The sequence below is a fragment of the Erpetoichthys calabaricus genome, chromosome 7, assembly GCF_900747795.2.
Source record: "Erpetoichthys calabaricus chromosome 7, fErpCal1.3, whole genome shotgun sequence".
NCBI classification, from domain to species: Eukaryota; Metazoa; Chordata; class Cladistia; order Polypteriformes; family Polypteridae; genus Erpetoichthys; species Erpetoichthys calabaricus.
In genome coordinates this window covers 149,667,821-149,690,087 of record NC_041400.2, presented here as the reverse complement: position 1 = coordinate 149,690,087, position 22,267 = coordinate 149,667,821, and the positions used below count along the sequence as shown (strand labels likewise).

The following is a 22,267-nucleotide window of genomic DNA, read 5'->3' as shown; positions in this document are numbered from 1 at the left end:
GTTGGTTCTGCTCTTAATTTATATAGACTTTGTACTTTCTTAAACCTGTCTGTTTGAATCTTTAATGTATGGATTTTGACTTAATCAATCACTGTACTAAACTTACACAGTTAAGATCTACCTACTTTGTAACAATGACAGTTCTTCTGCTCTGCTACTGTTGTCAACCACAGCATTCTCCTGAAATGTCTAATATGAATTTTGCTGCAGTAACTGTATCATACTTATCAGCTGATGTCTTAACTACTAAATCCAGTACCTTGCAAATTCCCTCCTGTGGCATCACTCAATGTTGCCCAGTTGGTATACTTTGTTAAACATCTCCATCTCTAGGATTGTAGATTTAGCACATGACCTCACATTCCATTCCTTTGATGGTGACACTTGGCTACAAGTGAAAAATCACTGCCTGGATGTCTACAACTCAACACACATAAAAATCACCTACCTCTCCTGTGATAAGCTCGATAACATAAAAATCTTAAATGCTTTTCATTAGCCATCATCCTCTGAGGCCAGCCTTGGAGTCTTACTTGACAACTTGTCTGATTTTTGAATCCATCACCTCTACTAAATCAAGAAACCGGAAATAATGTAATGGATTTTGATGTTTACAGAAACAAATTGTAAGATTTTGAAATTATGAATCATTTTTCAAATCCAAATATTCCAATACTGGGTTCTCAGGAGCTGAAGTCTGTTTTGGCTGTTTTGAGTGCAAGTTGCTGAGGAATGTATCACATATCTTGAGAAGTTGCTGTACAAATTAAAAACTTTGTGAAACTGGTAATACATTTAGTTTGAATGAGAGGAGTGTATGTCAAGGTAAAGCTAACTTAGTTCATTTTTCATTTCCAAAGTAAAGTCAATTTAGAATGAGGAATTTAAAAATAAGAAACACTGTTAAGTAATGAAATAAAATAAAAATCAAAGTTGCAAATAATCCAAAGTTTTATTTATAAATCTTTTTACGAAAATATAATCTAGGACCAAACTACCACTCAATCTGATTTCACTCAGTACGCAAGATTTACAAGGACATCATTTTGTACTTTTATAAGATTTAAGGACTCTTCTAAAATGGGTTTAATGATCTCAACATCTATATCCCAATGTAATAAAATCAATAAAAAAACAAACTTTATTGCTATTTCAGTTTAGGTTTTAAACTGAAAATAAAATAGGAAAACTGAAGGTAGCAAATAAGAAGCAAATACGGTAATACAGCACTTGACTTTCAATACTGATACTTACAGAATATATGTTATCACACCAATACTCCTGAAAATAATACAAAAACAAATGTTAGAGCAAATAAAAGATATCATTCTCTTAAATTTTAAGCAAACAATGAACTTACCACATATCTGCTTCAAGACCAAGAGGCTCATAATTTACTACCTCTGGAGCTAAAAAAAAAAAAAAAAAAAGAAAAACACAAATATCAAAATGTTAATAGCTTTAACAGAAAACAAAAAACTCAGTATAAGAAGGTGACAGCTTACATTTGACTAGGCAGATGCTATTCAACTTCATCTGAAAGCAATAACCACTCACAGAATTTTACAGTAAATAATTCCATTTGATATTAAAATGCATTTTATTAATAATTTGTATTCTTTGTATTTCAAACCCAAATTTTATTTCTTAATGAAAAATGTAGGACGGCTTTGTAATTTTAAATTTTAAAGACTTTTTTTAAAATTAATATAATAAAGAGTGTTTGCAACAAACACTTTTTTCAATAAAAAATGTTAATCTTTTGCTGGAACAGTTGTGTAGAAAAGAAGAAATATGAAAACTAACCTACAAACTCTGGTGTTCCAAATATGTTTTTAAAGTCATTGCCAAAGTCAATTTTATGTGCCAATCCAAAGTCAATAAGTTTAATTCGAGGATGAAGGGCATTGCGATTTAGCAGCATAATATTTTCTGGCTGTTGAAAAGAATGAATCATACACATATATAATTATGGTTATATACTGCATTAAACGGCACATGTTAAAATGTGTTTAATATGCTATTCATTAGAAAAGGTAAAACAAATATATATTTTTAACAAAAATAAGCATATACATCTAGAATGGTACAAATGGACATCCTGTTTGCTTAATGGTACATCTCATCTCAAAAGATATTACATGTTTAACACATTTAATCAGTTACAGTTTTCAAAATATATCTAGTTAAGGATATTAAACTTTGGTTAAACCTTCTCCAATAGAAAAGAATAGAAAGTGTTCCATACTTCCTCTCACAAATATTTTGCATAGCACCCTGACCAGGACTGCTTCACACCTTTCATCTGATGTAGATGGGATAGGCTCCGGCTCCCCATGATTTTAAAATAAGTAATTTCAGAAAATGCAAAAGTGAAATGCATGTTTATTTACGTTACTTTGTTCTTAGAACTAGTGCTAGGCGGTATACCGGTTCATACCAAAAAATGTTTTTATTTTTGTTATGATATGGATTTTTCTTATACCGCAACACCGGTTTAAACAGCCTAAACAACGTCGAAACGTGGCGCAGCAGAAAACTGTTTAAGGGGGGACCTTTTTCACTGCTGCACCGCGTGTTAGTGGAGGTACTGAACGGTGAAAATGGACAGAGAACATTCTGAAACTGAAGCTGTAGCAGACGATAAAGTTGAACAGGATGACACAGAAGTACTTTTGCCGAAAAAAAGAGCCGCGTCTGTTGTCTGGAGATACTTTGGTTTTAAAAGGTCGGATGTAGACCATTATGTTCAACTGTGTGAATACTGTTTCTATACTACTGGATAATACTGCAAGCCAAGTTGTACTTGTTTTATTTTTTTTTCAATACTGTGTAATGTACCTGGGTACTGTGTAATAGTGTGACGACATGCTTAATTTATTCTCGTAATTTGTCATTAAAGTAGAACATTGTAAACTAAACTTCATCTTAAAATGAATATTTAATAGATTTTCTCAAACCCCGTCATAAGTTATGAAGCTATGTGCTTCTTAAACTGACTTCCTCTTGCACTAAGAGGAAGCGCAGGCAGCAACCACCACACAGAATACATTAATTTCATGATATTCCTGCTCCCTGAATATTTAGAATGCTAAGATAAATACTTGGTGTCATTTTCATGATGAAATGCATTAAAGCATGTATTAATCATGTGGGGGTTCGGTGGCATTGAGGATGCACTGCTGCGTCGCTGCAAGGGGGTCCCAGGTGTTCCCTGCCTTGAATTTGCATGTTTTCTGGTGGGATTACTCGGCGTGCTTCAGTTTTTTTCAAAGTCACGTAGGATGTGAGGGTTTTGTTATGTTATATTGACCCTGCTAGTGTATGTATTGCTTGTATTCACCCTGCGATGTGCTGGCGCCACGTTCAGGATTTGCTCCTGCCTCGCACACAATGCTTGATGAAATGGGTGCAACCCTGAATGGATGGCATAATTAAACATGTATAACGAAGATTTTTTTAAAGTTCTGCACACTTCGTGGTCTAAGTTTATAACTAGGTTTAATTTCACAAAGACATTTATCGTGTGGTGATTGGTTTTGTGGAGAAAGAAAAAGGAAAGATAGGAACTGCGGGTTTGGTACAGCACGCATGCAATAAAGAAAGCCCACTCAGAAGAACATCCATTGAATTCTGTGTTCATGTCTCCGACCACCAGATCACAAACCCAATATTTACACAATATTTAAGTTAAACCTGTGCGATACCCATTCATACATCCAGTTTTTTGGAGCCTCGTCACACCTGCCATAAAGTTCTCTACACTGAACGTACACCTGGGGACCCCTTACTGCTAGGGACCAGCACTACCGTGCATGTTTAATACCTGCTTTAATGCATTTCACCATGAAAATTTATCTTAGCATTCTACATTTTCAGAGAGCTGGAATATCATGAAGTTAATGTATTCTATATGGCGATCGCTGCCAGAGCCTCCTCTTAGTGCAGAGGAAGTCAGTTTAAGAAGCACGTAGCGATTAACAACTGGGTCGGGGAACACTTAACACAAAGCATTTAATGTGCTACATTAACTTATGACGGGGTTTGAGAAAATCTAGTAAATTAAATATTAATTTTAGGATGAAGTTTAGTTTACGACATTCTACTTTAATGACAAAATAAACTATGAGAATAAAGTGGAAATGTCGACTTTAAACTCGACATATACTTTTTTTTTCCTTCACTGTGTCCGTATTTTTTTTTTTACTTCACCATGGCCCTAATACGCTTCCATAGGGCTACACCACAAATAGCATTATAAATGCCAGTTTCAGTTTATTTATGTATACAGCTTAGCTTGAAGCAAGGTCCATATTAATGCAGTTTGCCTTAATGATGGTTCAGTTGCTAAAGATGTCATCACCAAGTTGCACTTGTTTAATTTTATTTTATTTTAGTGAATACTGTGTAATGCACCTGGGCTTTGAAGTCTTGGAAGGAATAGTATTATTACTGGAAGATGCACTATTATTTATTGTATTGTTATTATTTATTAGTTTAAATATTATGCAGTTTAATGATGGTAAAGTTGTTTAAAAAGTCACTTTAACGTGTCAGTGGACAGAATTGTTAACATTAACAAAGTGTAGTTGTTTTACAGAAAATATTTACTATTTATTCCTTTTCAAGACATGTTCAGTGCAGTGCAACCTTTGACAAGCACCTCTGGATATTTTACTACGTCTAAATGCCTCTTTGGATGGTTGAAAATATGTTGTCAAAATTTTAGTTTAGGTTGTTTGCAAACTTTGTTCAATAAAAAGGCTCTATATTTTGACTGCATCTGTCATGCAATACGATTCCTTCTCTTCATTAGTGCCACCCCCTTGAAAACTATCACTTTATGGGACCATGCAAACCCGTATTAATACTTGTGTGTACATTAAAATGTTTTTTTGTACAATGTACAATTCTCATGACAGTGGAATAGGTTATTCTTAGCCAGTAATTGTAGTGGAAAATGTGATTAACATCCACTCATGCATGGGGAAAAAAAAATACCGTCCTATACCGTGAAACCGATATAATTTTGAAAAATACTGTGATATAGAATTTTGGTCATATCGCCCAGCACTACTTAGAACATTTGAATACCTTCTTGACCATTCGATTAGCCTATTGAGCTTTTGCAGTATGAAATTTCTGTCTATTCCTTCAGAGCTGTATACTCAATACATTTTGTTGCATAGTGTCAGAAACATCTCTCAGAATCAGCAAGACAAAGGAAATTGTTGACTTCAGGAAGCACAGAGGGTACACAAGGTAAGCTGTTTCATTTTTCTGTGCTATCCCAATCATTCTCTTACCCGGAGTAATTTATAAGGCATGCCAGCAACATTACTGCCTTAGACAACCAAGAAGATGTAAATAATACTCTTAAAACTCCAACTCTTGCTAATCTTAAATTGTGCAGTATACAAGTAAGCTTTTCATTGTGCAGTAAAATTTCACTACTCTGGCTGTAATGACACTATACTGATATCCCACTATCACTTTCATGTACTGTGTACAGGATTACCAAAACATGTATAACAGTGGTTATCTGCATCAGAATTAAAAATGACATGGACACTAGTCTCAAGAAATTGATTCACTAACAGAACACATCATCCTGTGAAATTTATGCATGATCCTTTAGGAGTGGAGGTAAAATGTAAAATGTCATAAGTGATGGTGGCAAGCACAACAGAAATGCACATCAAAACACAATAAATACATGTATTTAGAATTTAAATAGGGAATCATCAATTAATTGATAATTTAAACTCACTACAAATTAGAATGTGTTGTAAGTTTCAAAGCTTTCCATTATATCCTGTCATAAATAAGAACAATGTGTCAGTAGCAATGATTAGTATTATTTCCACTATGTAAAAACCATTGGACACTTTCTATCCAAAGCCCTGTTTCTTAAGATCACTTAAAGATTAACATGTAATACATCCAGATAATTCACTAAACACACTACAGTTTCATTTATACTGTAGGATATTATACATACAGTGATGATTTAGACAAAAATTCAGCTAGTTAAATTTACAAATGAAAACAAACCTAGAAATAATTTAAATTGGGCAGTGTGCAGATTTGTTTTAATTTTAGAGTCATTAACATTTTTTAAACCATGGGCACCAGAGTACATTTTCAAATTCTGCTATGCTTTCACCTTCTGATGTGCTGTATTAGCATTCTCTGAAATTGTGTGCAAGATGTAGAGACAAGGCACTCTCTCAGATTAATATCCTTCCTCGACAGTCCTCTTTAAAATTTGACTGTCATGCAAGAACAATATTTATTGACTTAAAATACTAGTCACTGCCACTCACTCCATGTATAATAAACAAGTTCTATTATCACATGGTCAATTTAAAGTATGCCTTTTTGTTAGCACATAGTCCAAGAGACTTGCAACGCATGTGTGCAATCAATTCAGGCTATTTCACATAGATACATGAAATCAGCAATTAGAAATCTTTTCAATACTTTTTATAATTAATAACTACAATCATTAATGTCACATATTAGTGTAAAGACCTATGATATAAATGTTTTTACATTTTATTACAATAGAGAAATCCACAGTATAATACATGTAATCTTGTACAAGCTATTTAAACGTCATACCTTCAAATCAAAATGTGCAATTTGTTTTGAGTGCAGATAGTGTACTCCATCTAGAATTTGTTTAAGAAATTCTGTAGCCTCCTCCTCCGTAAGGGACTCCTTTTCAGCCAGAAAATCAAAAAGTTCTCCTCCTGCAACTCTATAAGGAAGACAATTAAATCCAATTTTTTTGTCATTTGTAAATTCTATTAAAAAAAAAATATTTAAACTTTAACAGTTGTGCCTTTTGCAAAAGTGATCTATTCATTTCCAAAACTGTTAAACATAAAAAGGCTCATTTACATTGTGTTACTAGTTTAGCATAATTACTTAAAGTTTTATTATGCTAAATGTTATACAGAACTGCCACAAATGAAACAGTAGGATCTTATCTTTTAAACTAAGACTGTACATGTACAGTGGATATAAAAAGTCTGCACACCCCTTCCAAAATTACAGATTTTGAATAATAATAAATAAAGCCAAGATAAATCCTGTCAGAACTTAATCCACCTTTATTGCAAAATTGCAATCTGTACAAAGAAGGTGAAAACAAGTCGGAAACGGTTTAGTGAAAAAAAGGAAAAATAAAATCTTACAAAAACCTGGTTGCATTAGTGCGCACACGTCCTAAACTAATATTTAGTTGAAGCACCTTTTGATTTTATTACAGCATTGACTCTCTTTGGGTAAGAGTCTATCAGTTTGGCACATGTGGACTTTTTTACCCACTCCTCCTTGAAAAAAAATTCCAAATTTGTCAAATTATGAGGGCATCTCCTGTGCACAGATCTTGGGCCACCCCATAGATTTTCAATTGGATCAAGGTCTGGGCACTGGCTGGGCCATTCCATTTGATAAAGCCATTATTTTGTTAATTTTGATGTATGGTTTGGTTCATTGTCATGCTGATACTTGGAGCTATTAATGATTCCATCCACCTTGACTAAAGCCCCAGTTCCAGCTGAAGAAAAGCGGCCTCAAAAGTATGATGCTGCCTCCACCATGCTTCACTGTGGGTTTGGTGTTCTTTAGAAGATGTGCTGTTATTTTTGTGCCAAACATACCTTTTGAGATTATGGCCAAATAGCTCAACCTAGGTCTCATCAGACCATAATACATTTTTCCACATGGCTATGGGAGACTAGGCATACCTTTTTGCAATGTTTAGCTGGGCTTGGATGTTCTTCTTTGTGAGAAAAGGCTTTCGTCTTGCTACCCTACCCCACAACCCAGACATATGCAGAATCTAGCAGACTGTTGTGATGTGTAGGAAACAACCAGTACTTGCCAGGAAATCCTGTAGCTCCTTTAATGTTGCTGTAGGCCTCTTGGTGGCATCCCTGGTCAGTTTTCTCCTCGTCTTCTCATCAGTCTTGGCGGGATGTGCTTATCTTGGTAGAGTCACTTTTAAGCCATATTTTCTCCACCTGTTGATGACAGTCTTCACTGTGCTGCATGGGATGTTTAATGCTCTGGATATGTTTTTGTACCCCTGTCTTGATTTACACCTTTTAACGATGAGATCCCATTCATATTTTAAAAGCTCTTTGCGGACCATGTCTTTTGGAGTATGTTACAACCAAGAGGATATCAAAATAATTCTAAAGGCAGCCAAATTTTATCTGAGTTCAATCAGAGCCACTTTAATTGATATCAGGTGTATACTAACTACTATTTGAGATGAGACTTATTGTGACTGGTTGATTCTGAAAGCAGCCTGTTCCTTGATTATTAAAGGGTGTGCACACTTTTTATTCCTTTTTTCATTGAACAGTTTCTGATTTATTTTCATGTTTTGAAAGCTCTTTGCAGACCATGTCTTTTGGAGTATGTTACAACCGAGAGGATATCAGAATAACTCTACACGAGAAGCCAAATCAATCAGAGACACTTTAATTGATATCAGGTGTATACGAACTACTCATATGCATTCTAAGAATACTTCCCAATCATTTTAGTCTTTTTGTGAAAACAGACCTTTACAGTACCAGTTTACAAATGGAAGATGTACTTAACAAGGCATTCTACTCAACATATATAAGACTACTGTATCTCTGTCTGTTTTATCATATTGGAACAATACTGGCATTATAGACAACATTCTTAGTAAACCATTAACACTTACTGTACTGGGAGGAAAAAACTAAGTCTGGAGTATCAATTCCCCTATAGCAGTGGGAATAATGCAAAAGCCATTAGTGCACCTTGGAGAGGAAGGGTAAATTATCATATGTGATGCACTCATGTACACACATCCACATCTACACCAGTTTATCCTAGAATCAGCCAAGAGCAAGACTCCTGTGTAGAGGTCATTTATTACCGACCTAAACTGTACAGGCTTTTTTCTAGTCAGCCAAAACAAACTAATTATACAATTGGATGTTGCCATAGAAACATTTTTTAAAAAAGTCGAGAGAAATTCAAAACAATTATTTAGAATGATGGCAAAAATATGTTAATCTTGGAATATACATACAGTACAGGTACTGTACATGAAAATGCAGTCATGTGATACTAAGCAAATTAATTTAACCTGGCTGTATTCTAATTGTTGAAATATGTAACCAAGGCTGTTTCCTAAAGTATTATTTAGTATAATTCAACTTTCTAAGTAGAAATATGCTTTTCTTCGAGGTACATTTGGGTTTTTCAAAAATGACACAGAAATGGATTTTTAAAAAACATCAATTTATTTTAACGCTGAGAAAAGTTTGTGTTCTGACTATGCTATCATGAGTATTATTGCTAATTAACTTGGTTTCGACCGCTGTGGTGTGACTATGGACCTCATCTGCAGGTACAGGATTTGGACATCCTTGGATCTGATCCGTTAGTTTACTTTGACATCACATAGGAGTTTTCCTCTTGCTCTATGGAATAATTATGAAACACAGCCATATACTGGTAGATATCATGGTCCTAACCTTTCTTTAAAGGATGTCTTTTTCTTTTAGCTGACGTAAGAACTTCAAAATAATTTGTTTGTTTCATAACTGAACTCTGATGAACAGATACAATAGTACAAATGTTTTTCCTGAGAACAGAATGAGATCTTGTTAGAAGGAGGTAAAATATATTAGACTACACTGTGTGGATAAAACCAAACTGACTTGAGGGTTAGTAAAATTTTGCCCTTGTGATTGGTTCTTATATTGAGTGAGCTAATAAATATATCATACACAAGCTATTATCTATTTTTTATTACATACATCAGTTCTTGTGAGTTGTAATTTTAACTTAGGACCTTCAATGTAAACTGTAGTATTAAATAGGGGTGCCAGTTTTTTAATTTTTTGGGCCAATACAAATTACCCTAAGTTCTTGTCTATAAGCCGGACTCATGTATTAGCCGGAGACCAAAAATCATACGAATTTTTAAAATAAAATCGTATCATAGATAAGCCGGACTCATGGATAAGCCGAACGTACTATAACCTATAACTAATAGAAGGGAGGGAGGTCAGTGGTCTCACTCGCGCCCATTTAATTTCTTTAAGGGGGGAGAGAGTGTGAGATATTGGCGTCTCTCTCACTCCCCGCATGGCGTGGTTGGAGCGGCCGGAGCGCGTTCTTTCTGCTCTGGGCGTCGCCGAGTCAACACGAGCGCGTAGCGGTCATTTAAATTGTGATTTTATATGTAAGCATATTTAAATATATATCGCGGATTTCTGCGGACAATGGGTCTTTTAATTTCTGGTACATGCTTCCTCAGTTGGTTTGCCCAGTTGATTTCATACAAGGGACGCTATTGGCAGATGGCTGAGAAGCTACCCAACTTACTTTTCTCTTTCTCTCTCTTGCGCTTTCTCTGATCCTGACGTATGGGGATTGAGCAGGGGGGCTGTTTGCACACCTAGACGATACGGACGCTCGTCTAAAAATGCTGAAAGATTATCTTCACGTTGCTATCTTTTGTAAAGCTGATTCCTGAAAAGACATGCTGCACAGTGCTTCGCATACTTAAAAGCTCGAAGGGCACGTATTGATTTTTGACTGAAAAAACAAACTCTCCCTCTCTCTCTCTTTGTCTGCTCCTGACGGAGGGGGTGTGAGCTGCCGCCTTCAACAGCTTTGTGCCGCGGTGCTTCGCATACTTAAAAGCCAAACAGACATATTGATTTGTTTGCTTCACTCCTTTGAAGAGGAAGATATGTTTGCATTCTTTTAATTGTGAGACGGAACTGTCATCTCTGTCTTGTCATGGAGCACAGTTTAAACTTTTGAAAAAGAGACAAATGTTTGTTTGCAGTGTTTGAATAACGTTCCTGTCTCTCTACAACCTCCTGTGTTTCTGCGCAAATCTGTGACCCAAGCATGACAATATAAAAATAACCATATAAACATATGGTTTCTACTTCGCGGATATTCTTATTTCGCGGGTGGCTCTGGAACGCAACCCCCGCGATGGATGTATAAGCCGGACTTATGTATAAGCCGATATTCTATTTTTTCATTTTCACAACTTTTTTCCTTAGATAAGCCGCGGCTTATAGACAAGAACTTAGGGTACTGATTTCATGTTACTAGAATTGGTCAATTCTGATTTCTTTTTCCCTTTAAAAAAATTCATACACTAAGCTCCTGCATAACCAGTAACGCAGAAAACTTATATATATTAAAAGTGCTAACTGTAGTATTTATAAAATTAAATTGTAGACCACAGGTGGTTAATGTTCATTTGAAATGAAATTCTGTAGATTCTTTAGTGACCATAAAATAATAAAATAAAGTTCCCTTAAATAATACCCAATAAAAAGAAAAAATGTAGCCTTCACCATTTACCCCCAAAAAAAACTATTTTGCTGTTAAAATATTCATTTATTGTATTTAGATGTTTTTGCTTTTTTAACAGTATTTTTTAACGGGTGTAAATATAAATATAGATTAGCATTTTAATTATGCAATACTTGTTTCTTACCAAATCTTATACTGTATGATACACACAAATAATAAACAGTACAAACCCTTAAAAAAATGCCAATCACATCTATCCTAGCAAAACTCCCAAATTAAAAAAAGGAATTAACAAAGCATAAATGCAAAATACCAAAATAAAATAAACAAAAAACCTGCCAGGTCGTTGTCCTGATGCATAAACTAATTGCACTTGAGCTTCAGATCACAGAGTGACGACCATATACATATTCTCCTTCATGATGTTCTGGTAGAAAGCTGAATTTATGTTTCCTTCAATTATGGCAACTTTAAAGCAGCAAATCAACCATACCAACCATCAATCACAGTATCACCATCATGTTTGATTGTGGGCATTATGTTTTTATTGTGGAAAGCTGTGTTAGCATTATGCCAGATGTAACAGGACCCAAAAGTTCCACTTTTCTCTCAAACATTATCTCAAAACCTTTGTGGATAATCAAGTATTTTTTTTGGCAAATGTTTAGCAATGGTTTCGCCTTGTAGCTGTCCCATTGACACCATTTTTCACAGTATATTTGTAAATTAACGTTGTAATCACGAATGCTAACTTTAACTGAATTGAAAGAGGCCTGAAGTTCCTTATGTTCATATGGGTTCTTTTGTAACTTCACTTACGAGTCTTCTATGCACTCTTGGGGGTAATTTTGCTAGGCCAGCCACTTCTGGGCAAGTTTCACATTTCATGTTTTCTCTATCTGGAGCTAATGGCTCTCACTGTTGTTTGCTGTACTCCCAGGGTTTTAGAGATTGCTTTGTAACCCTTTCCTGACTGATATATTTCAGGAGCTTTCTTTCTTAGATTTCCTGGAATTTATTTGATTGAGGCATGGTGTGCTGCTTGTTCAGACGTTTTAGCCAGCTTCACATTGCAGGAAAGGTTCTATTTAAGGGATGTTTTTTATTCAATAGGGCTAGTCTAATTTTACACGTTATCAATTAAATTTGGTTAACTGGTTGACTGAATAACCCCAAGGGGGCAATTACTCTTTTACATGAGTAATATAGGTGTTGGTGAACTTTTTTTATTCAATAAATGAATCATTTAAAAACTGTGTATTGTGTAGACTACAAAAGATTGTCTTTTGCATTATACTAAATTTGTCTGGAAAGGCACGACACCCCCAACCCTCTACACATATATAATGTAAAACCGACACAAATTGTGATTTATTTTATATTGTGAGACCCATTATGAGACCTGTAAAGACACCCCTACCCCCACCCCAGTGCTGAAATGTGGGTGATACATCCATCAAGGGTTGTTTGACGGCCGCTAGGCAACAGCAGGTTCGCCGCATCACCAAGGAAGCTACAAGTTTGCAGCCCCACCACCCAAAGTGTCCATCAGCCAAGAACTGATGTGGGGAATACTTGAATCTAGCCACTGATCTGGCCCACTTTTTCTATTCTGTCTCCTCCCCTCCAGGACAACCCGATCTTAGCCACTGACCCCAGCCATGGAACTGACCTGACGAGGAGGACTGTTTGTTCCAGAACTGAAGAAGGAAGCCAAGGCAAGACAACTGGTAAATGTCACTGCTTGTTTGCTATGTCTGTGTATAGTGAAGTGGCAGCTCCTGTTTCAATAAGTACCCCTTGCTGTTCAGGTTTTGAACTGAATAAAGCTGGTTATCCTGAAGCCCTTGGACTCAGTCTCGTTTTTTGGGTGAAGGACAGTGACTCATGTGTCACTATGTATTTTATACATATAACACTAGAATTCCTGAACCCTATGAAAAACCTTGTAATCTCAGCCCATCTTCAATCCCTTCGCACCTCTACCATCAGTGTCTTTTTTTTTTTTGTAAATGCATCAATCAGCACAAGAAGTAAGCAGCCTGCTGTCCCATCCCCCGCCTTGACGAAGCTCAGCTCATGGGCAAAAAGTTCTCCCAGCTCAAGCCAAGACTCCTTATCTATGTCTGATGTGCCTGGAGTTGTATGGGGTAAATAATACAGTATATCGTTATTTGTAATACAGGCATTTCATGTGTGTTCCGCGTCTACAAAGATCTCGGTAAGTGTAGGATGAAAGGAAATGCAAGAAATGCTGAACACATACCTAAAGCAGAAACTTTTTCTATGTTATACTAATAATGATGAGAAGTATAAAGTGTATGAATATGAGAAATTATCTAAAGAACAAAAAAAAAAATTTACACTAGTTGTTACAGACTCAAATCAAATGTATATTTTTATTATATTGTGGAAATAATAATAATAATAGCAGCTCACTACTCAAAACACAGAGCGCCCGGTCTCGAACCCGGGACCTTCAGGTTATAAGGTAGCAGTTCTAACCTCTGCAGCATTCAAGAATACGTGTAAATTCCCCGCTGATTGAATTTGAGCTTGAGTTTTTAACTAATTGACTGCCACATGTAAATCGAATAAGTTTTTCTTTGGTTATATTCTTGAATAAAATTGCACATGTTTATTTGATATTTGGACTAAAATCTTCACACTTTATACACTTCTTGTCATTATTAGTATTACATGGAAAAAGTTTCGGCTTTAGGTATGTTTCTCGCATTTCCTTTAATCCTACATTTACCCAGATCTTTGTAGACACGGAACACACATGAAATGCATGTATTCAAAATAACGACATACTGTATTATTTACCCCAAACAACTCCAGGCACGTCACACGTAGATAAGAAGCCTTGGCTTGAGCTGGGACAACTTTTTGCCCATGAGCTGAGCTCCGTCAAGGCGGGGGATGGGACAGCAGGCTATTCTGTTTGAGCTCCACTACATAAGAAAATACAAATGTATTAATCACTCTTATAAAAAATTGTACCTGGAAAAAAAAAAAACTGTAGCAAATTATGGGATACTAGCTATAAAACACAAAACTTAAGTTATTTAATTTGTGAAATGCACTATATTTAAAAAAAATAGCCAAAATAAGTGTAAACCACTGCATTAAACAATATAATTGAAGAAACAAAACCATAAAACATTAATTTTAAGCATATACTCACAATTCCAGAATTAAGATTACATCCGTTTTATTTTCAAATACATCATGCAAAGTGATGACATTAGGGTGCTGAATCTCTTTGAGAATGCTGACTTCTCTCTCAATATCTTCTTTGGTCACACCACGGCGACTAGACTTGCTCCTCCTCTTTTTAATAAATTTTGCAGCATACTCCACACCACTTCTTTTTTCTCTGCATTTTTTCACCACTGCAAACTGTCCACTAGAGAAAACACAACAGAAGTGGCATTGCTACACATGAATAAATGCTGAAAAGAATATACAAAACTGAAAGTTGTTTTTCCTGATCAACAAACTCACTAAGTTATGCCGTAAACTAAGTAAAATAATAACTGAGTTTTTACTTTTATTTTTTTCTTTTTATTTACACTGGTCAAACGAAACTTATAAACAACAAAACTGCCAAATGAACTGAAAGACATAAAACCTGCATGTCATTACTATCCTTCTTACCATTTGACTGAGCTGAAAATGGTCTTTAATGAAGAGTTCAAAAGCAATGTCAAATCTGGTTTTGTTACACTGTTCACGACCCATATATGCAGAATTTGTTCTGTAATTTAAACAAAAGGTGCTTTTACCTAAGATTATTTAGTGTACAAATTATTTTCTTGTTTTATTTTTAGTTTGAGGGAAAACTTGAAGAACCTGGTTTCACGTACAGTGGAACCTCGGTTCACGACCATTATTCATTCCAAAACTCTGGTCGTAAACCGATTTGGTCGTGAACCAAAGCAATTTCCCCCATAGGATTATATGTAAATACAATTAATCCGTTCCAGACCATACGAACTGTACGTAAATATATATATATTTTTTTTAAGTTTTTAAGCAGAAATATAGTTAACTAAACCATAGAATGCACAGCGTAATAGTAAACTAAATGTAAAAACATTGATTAACACTGAGAAAACCTTGAACAACAGAGAAACTAACATTGCAAGAGTTCACGCTATACTGTAGCCTTATGACCCGATCGCTGTAAACATTTATTTTTTTATTTTTTTATTTTTTTTGAGTTTTAAGTACAAGGGGGGAAAAAAGGAACATTTGAACAAATCCGAACTTTATTTAAAAACCAACCATAAACCACCAAGAAAATAACATTGCAGGAGTTCACGCTAATAGCCTTACAACCCGACCGCTGTAAACACTATTTTTAAATGAGTTTTAAGCACAGGGGGGAAAAAAAGGAACATTTGAACAAATCCGAACTTTATTTAAAAACCAACCATAAACCACCAAGAAAATAACATTGCAGGAGTTCACGCTAATAGCCTTACAACCCAATCGCTGTGTAAACTTTTTTTTTTAATGAGTTTTAAGCACAGGGAAAAAAATGAACATTTGAAAAATCAGAAATTTAATAAACAACCAAGAAAAGTAACATTGCAACAATTCACGCTACAAACTGAAAAATGAACATTTGAAAAATCCATAATACAAAAACTAACCATAAACCACCAAGAAAACTAACCTTGCATGAGTCGAGTTCTGGCATGAAGTGAGGAGGAACTGGGTGGAGAACAATCCGGTCTCGTCGCAGTTGAAGACTTGTTGCGGGATGTAGCCTTCGTCCTCCACTAATTTTGTGAAATTTTTCACCAATTCTTTCGCAGCTTCAGCGTCGGAACTAGCAGCCTCTCCATGCCTTACCACACTATGAACACCACTTCTCTTGCGAAACTTTTCAAACCATCCTCTACTGGCTTTAAATTCCTCACTTCGCCACTCGTAGAAGGATAGTTCTGCAGCAAATCGCCATGAATCTTCCTGGCTTTCTCGCATAACATTGCCTCTTTTACGCTATCCCCTGAAAGTTGCTTCTCGTTCAGCCACACTAGCAACAGTTTTTCCACCTTTTCCAGCACTTGAGGCCTCTTGCCTGGTTAACGCTGCAACTCCTTTTGCAACATCAGCTGCTTTAATAGATTCTTTCTGCTTTAGAATAGTCGAAATCGTAGATTTTGAATTCTTGTACTCAGCGGCAAGATCAGTAACACGAACGCCACGCTCATACTTTTCAATAATATTCTTTACTTCGATATCAATTTTCTGCAAAACTTTTTTCTCACCACTCTTCACTTGCTTAGAAGACATGGTTAACTGCAAAAGCACACAAAATACTGTAGAGCACAAAGAGTTCACAGGTAAAGCACGCACGTCTGACTGAGAACAGTAAACAGGGAGAGGCTGAACACGTGCTTAAATACAGTAATCGGCGCATACGAACTGGAAGGGAAATGAAATAGAGCACAAAGAGTTCACAGCAAAAGCACGCACGTCTGACCGAGAACAATGCAACACGTGCGGAAATAATTGGCATGCACAAACCGAGAGGGAAACTGGCTTGTTCGTATACCGAGTGTGTGGTCGTGAACTGAGGCAAAAGTTTGGCGAACTTTTTGGTCGTAAACCGATTTGTACGTGTACCGAGACGTTCGTGAACCGAGGTTCCACTGTATATTATATATATATATATATATATATATATATATATATATATATATATATATATATACATACATACACACACACACACACACATAAACACAGCCTATTAATAATACAATTATTTGGGAATGACAAAAATGTAAAATTGTTCCAAAATATCTTAAAATAAAGGTACGAATAAAGAAAACAGATATCCCAGTAATACTTGTATATTATTTTTACACAGGCTGACTGCAAATCTCTAATTTTTATAGTCAAAGAGCAATGGTCTGACCACTGCTGAAGTCACAAGCTATTGGCACATGTGTTACATTAGGGTGTCAAACTTGGACCCTGGGGGGTTGCACAGGTTAAAGGATTTTTTTGTTCCAGACACTTTAAATAGTAACCAGTTACTGCTGTTAACAGAACATTTTCCTTTTGCTATGTTTTTTATGATTCAGGACCCTTAACCGTTTCAAGAATTAACCAAACAATGAGATGCAAAGTGAGAAAGCAAGTGCTAACTCAGGGGGCTCAGGGTCAATTCCTGGAGGTTCAACATTTTTGCTACAAAACTTTTTTTCAGAATTCAATTCTCGTTATTAATGAAACATGCTATTAAACTCTACAGCTTGTTAGTAATTTAACTCTGCCATGACAAACATAAAATATATTATTAGTATTATCTAAAACTGCTCATTGAATTTAGAGAGCACCATCGAAATGTTTTATGGACCTGGACAGGTCAATATCTCTCAGACAGATATTGGTTTGCTCTGTGTCTCATTCTCATTAATGTTTGGGCTGCTAAATTAGGGGGAAGAAGAACAATTCAAGGGTTCTAATTAAAGCAAAAAAAATCTAATTGGGACTAAAAGAGTATGTTTCATTAGCAGTAACTTGTTACTTGGCAGCCACAGAAGTCCCCTAGGATCGGAGTTTGACGTCACATGCAATGGTATACCAACTCTGTCTACTTGGTTTCTCATACATACTTAAAAGTTATTCAGTGAGCTTGAAAGAAATGAATGTGCAGAGTGCATCAGTAAAGCAAAAAAGTTCATTTTTGAGAAACTATCAAAAATCAAACTTTGTTACCTTCTAGGTAAATCAGCAACAAAACACTAGTAATATTACAGCAGACACTCAATGACAAGCATTAGCAGCAGTGTTGTGTTTGCCTCTCAATGGCAGTTTAGAGATGGAAGGTGACAGCCTAATTGGTTGTCAAGTACAGATGACAACTAAATAGCACATCTGAAATAATTCAAGTATTGTACATGAATATTGCTCATAGACTGTTTAGGGAATTACAGCAAATGAAATACCAATAATTTCTGAGGACAGCTACTAATGGGGATGATGGGTTCCTGCAATGAATAATCTAATGCCAAAATATGGTGATATTAGCATGAACCGCAAATGAAGTTACTACAGAGATACTGTGAAAAAAATGTTGCCAGGGAAGATACTGCTGGAAGACTTTGACTGTAGGAGAACTGTACACATGGAGTTCATTTCAAGAGGATTAAGGGGTAATAAAGAACAATGAAAGCAGATTCTGTGATGTCTCCATTAATTCATTTGTGGTGGGCATCGAGATGTTTGAGGTTCAAAAATTAAATGCTAACAGAATTACAAAGCTCTCCATTATGTTGCAAGCATACAAACAATGCGAGGGATAAAGTACAGTATATTTCTGAATATTCATTTATTGTATTTTTTCCCCTCAAGGGCTAGAACATGCACATTATTTTTTTTAGTTTTTAATATGAACAACTACACACTTGTAATTATCTAATAACACTTTATAATAATTAATAATGATAAACGATAATAATTGCAAAGTAAATAAAATGCATGATTTACAATTATCTATTAACATCTATAATAATGACAAATGATACACAGATTAAATTTGTGCCTGAGCTAAATTTCTTGCAAAGTAAATAAAATGTATAATATATATCAATCTATTTTCCAACTAAGTTATCAAATTTAAGTTTATGTGGAACTGCATCCTGCAATTCAGCTGATTCATGTCCATTGCAAATCACTGAATTCAGAGATGCTCATTTTCTTTAACTATGGAACTTACATTATCACTGGTTTTACAACAAACCAAATGATAGATTTAATATTAAATTTAATAAATTAACTTAAAATCATTAGTTATTTGCCTTGTTTGTTTTTCCATTTGACTATTAGTTTAATTTTCAAGTCATAATGTTTTATCATCTAGTGAGCTTTCCTTTTTTACAGAGTGAGAAACAGTGAGCAATTACATTTTAGTAAAAATGGTATGTTCATTTAAAAAGTAATTGCTGAAAATATCTTAACATAAAATTGACAGCTTCTTTGCACACTGGTAACTGTCAGCTGATCCATAAAACAGTGTACATTATGCAAAATCAAAACAATGAAATTGAAAACCTTTGAACAATTTGCTAAAAAATAAAAATCAAAGTTGTATGATTTCAAGAATACTCATACCCTTTCTAAACATAGGACTAAATTTTCCTCAGGTGAAGTATATTGTCACACCAACTCATCTAATTTGTTAATGGTCTCCACTTATGTAGAAAAAGGGTGGATCTCCTTTCTCAATTAATTTATTATTTCATAAATTGTGTTATACATAAACGGTAGATGTTGTTTACTGTGCCACAGCAGATGTGTCACAAACAAGGGGATTAAAAATTTTTCTTGGCCACTACAAACTACATAGCGTAAGTAACATTTTAAAAAGTATCCTTTTTGGGTGGCTTTAAAGCAGTTATAATAAAAAGAAAATCAGAAATATAGCACTTATTTTACATTGTTGAACAATGTATCGCTGAACAATTCTGGCATATTTAAAAGTAAATCATGAATTACAGACACAAGAGTGAAGTAAAACAGGATTAGGAGTAGATCAATACTTTTAAGATGCTGAAGAATTATTCAAAAATGTATTGTTAGTAAATCCAAAAGTAGAGCAGTGAGAGAAGAAAAATCTGTCTTAAAATGTGCTTTGTAGGTATATGTTTAAGCAACATAATTCTGTCTGTTTTTCTAAGGATGATATAAACTAACCATTCAAAATTACAAAAAGGATGATCATGGAAATGATGATAATAGACACAAAGAACCTTATGCCAGTGGAGGAATGTGCATGACAGGACACCAAGAGAAAAATCACTGCTGCCAAAAAACAAGACAGTCAGTTTCTTGTTTACTACAAGTAGTACTAGGGTGTTGTACCGTGTTAGCCATTATGAATGTAGAGAAAAGCCAAGCAAAATGACACCTTTTATTGGCTAACTAGAAAGATTACAATATGCAAGCTTTCGAGGCAACTCAGGCCCCTTCTTCAGGCAAGATGTAATACAGAAACTGAAGTTTCCTATGTTTATATACACACTCTAGGACAAGAAACAAAATTGGTAAATATTTAAATGAGAGATTTTGAATGTAAAAAATTAATAGATTCATTCAGGCTAGGGTTAATTTAGCAAGAGAGAAAATAACAATGTATTGTCAAGATCTCTGGATAAGATAACTGTCCAACAAAGTCTTTTGAAGTTTGTAATGAGTTTTTTCAAAACAATGTGGGTCTGTAGACAGGTTGTCTGTCATTCTGAGAGATGTAAACAATCATCATATCTGGCCATAAAACTCTTGTCTTTATTCAATCCATGTTGTAAAGTATTAAATTTTAGCATGAGTTTAACTTCCCATTCTTTTCTCTCTTGCTGTGTTTTGAAGTTGCCCATAAGCACTGTGACCTTAAAGTCCTTCTCACAGTGTCCATGGCTGTTGAAGTGGGCCGCCACAGGAACATCTGTGTTGCCATGTTTAATGTGGAACCTGTGTAAGTTCATTCTCTGGCGGAGTGTTTGTCCAGTTTCTCCCACATAGAGTGCAGTGTCAGGACATTTCATGCAGAAAATTAGGTAGACTACATTAGATGATCTGCAGGAAAATGATCCCTTGATGTGATGTTCAAGTCGGCAGTGTGGTATAACTATACGGTCTGTATCATAGATGTGGGCACATGTTTTGCATCTTTTCTGTAGGCATGGAGATGTGCCATTTTCTGTTGGTTCACTTAGGGAGCCTCGGACAATTAATTGTTGAAGGTTTGGTGGTTGTCTGTATGCCAGGAGGGGAGGTTCAGGAAATACATTTTTCAGTGTTTGGTCATTGTTTAGTATTGGCTGAAGTTCTTTTATAATTTTTCAAGTGTTTCAAGATGTGGGTTGTAGGTGACAACAAGGGGGATGCGATCCTTGTTGTCTTTGTTTTTATATTCCAGAAGGTTGTCTCTGGGTATGGCAGTAGCTCTTCTTATTTGAGTGTCTGTTGTTTTCGGGGTGTAACCTTGTTTGATGAAATCTTGTCTGAGCTCCTGCAGTTGTTGATCCCGATCTGTTGGGTCTGAGCAAATACGATGGTACCGTATTGCTTGGCTGAAAATAATGGAGCGCCTTATATGCTTGGGGTGGAAGCTATCATTTTTCAGGTAGGTCCGTCTGTCTGTCGGTTTGTGAAAAATAGAAGTTACAAGGGTGTTGTCTTTCAGTTGAACGGTGGTGTCAAGGAAGCTGACTTCTGTTTTTGAGTAATTCAGCTTCAGCTATATGTTGGGGTGAAAACAATTATATTCATTATGAAAATGGAGGAGGTCCTTTTCACTTGTTTACTACAAGTATTCTAGATAATCCAGACATCTACTGAAAGAGTGTTTCAGGGACAAATGAGATAAATGCTCACAACAAACATACATACTTGAACATACATCACAACATAAAGCATGGTAGAAGGACTAAAATGGATTCTGGGCTAAACCTCCAAATTCTACTAAAAATAATAATCAGAGAACTAAAGCTTAGTAGGATATGGGTCATACAATCTTAAATATAGCAATACATCTCATATAGAATGGCCCAAGCAGAAGAATATCTGCATTTTGCAATTACCAAGTCAATGACTTGTATTTAATCCAAGTTAAATATTATGGCACAATGCAAAGTGAGCTTTAATTAAAGGTAACCCAAAACATCAATGAGCGGAGGCAGTTCTGAAGTGAATAATGGGTCAAAAATCTTTCCTTGTTCAACATTTAGAGTAATTATTTGTTAAAATAGTAGCCAACAGCTACTTATTATATAATGGATTTTCTATAAAAGACAGTGAATATCAGATCAATATATCCAACAAATACAGTACATGAGGTAAGCAGGTTACTACTGCAGGTGAAAATAAAGAAACAATATGCATTGCATTTGACCTTCAT

At 35.3% G+C, this 22,267-nt stretch overlaps 1 protein-coding gene across 1 annotated transcript in view; it reads right to left on the bottom strand.

Annotated features, from left to right (window-relative positions):
* Positions 1 to 22,267, bottom strand: part of dapk1 (death-associated protein kinase 1) — a 219,140-nt gene that overhangs the window by 120,300 nt on the left and 76,573 nt on the right. The window contains exons 3-7 of the mRNA XM_028805545.2: positions 14,534 to 14,755; positions 6,625 to 6,763; positions 1,807 to 1,936; positions 1,361 to 1,409; positions 1,255 to 1,281 (exon numbers count right to left, since the gene is read on the bottom strand). Coding sequence (XP_028661378.2) covers positions 1,255 to 1,281; positions 1,361 to 1,409; positions 1,807 to 1,936; positions 6,625 to 6,763; positions 14,534 to 14,755 — 567 coding nt within the window. The remainder of the gene's footprint in view (positions 1 to 1,254; positions 1,282 to 1,360; positions 1,410 to 1,806; positions 1,937 to 6,624; positions 6,764 to 14,533; positions 14,756 to 22,267) is intronic.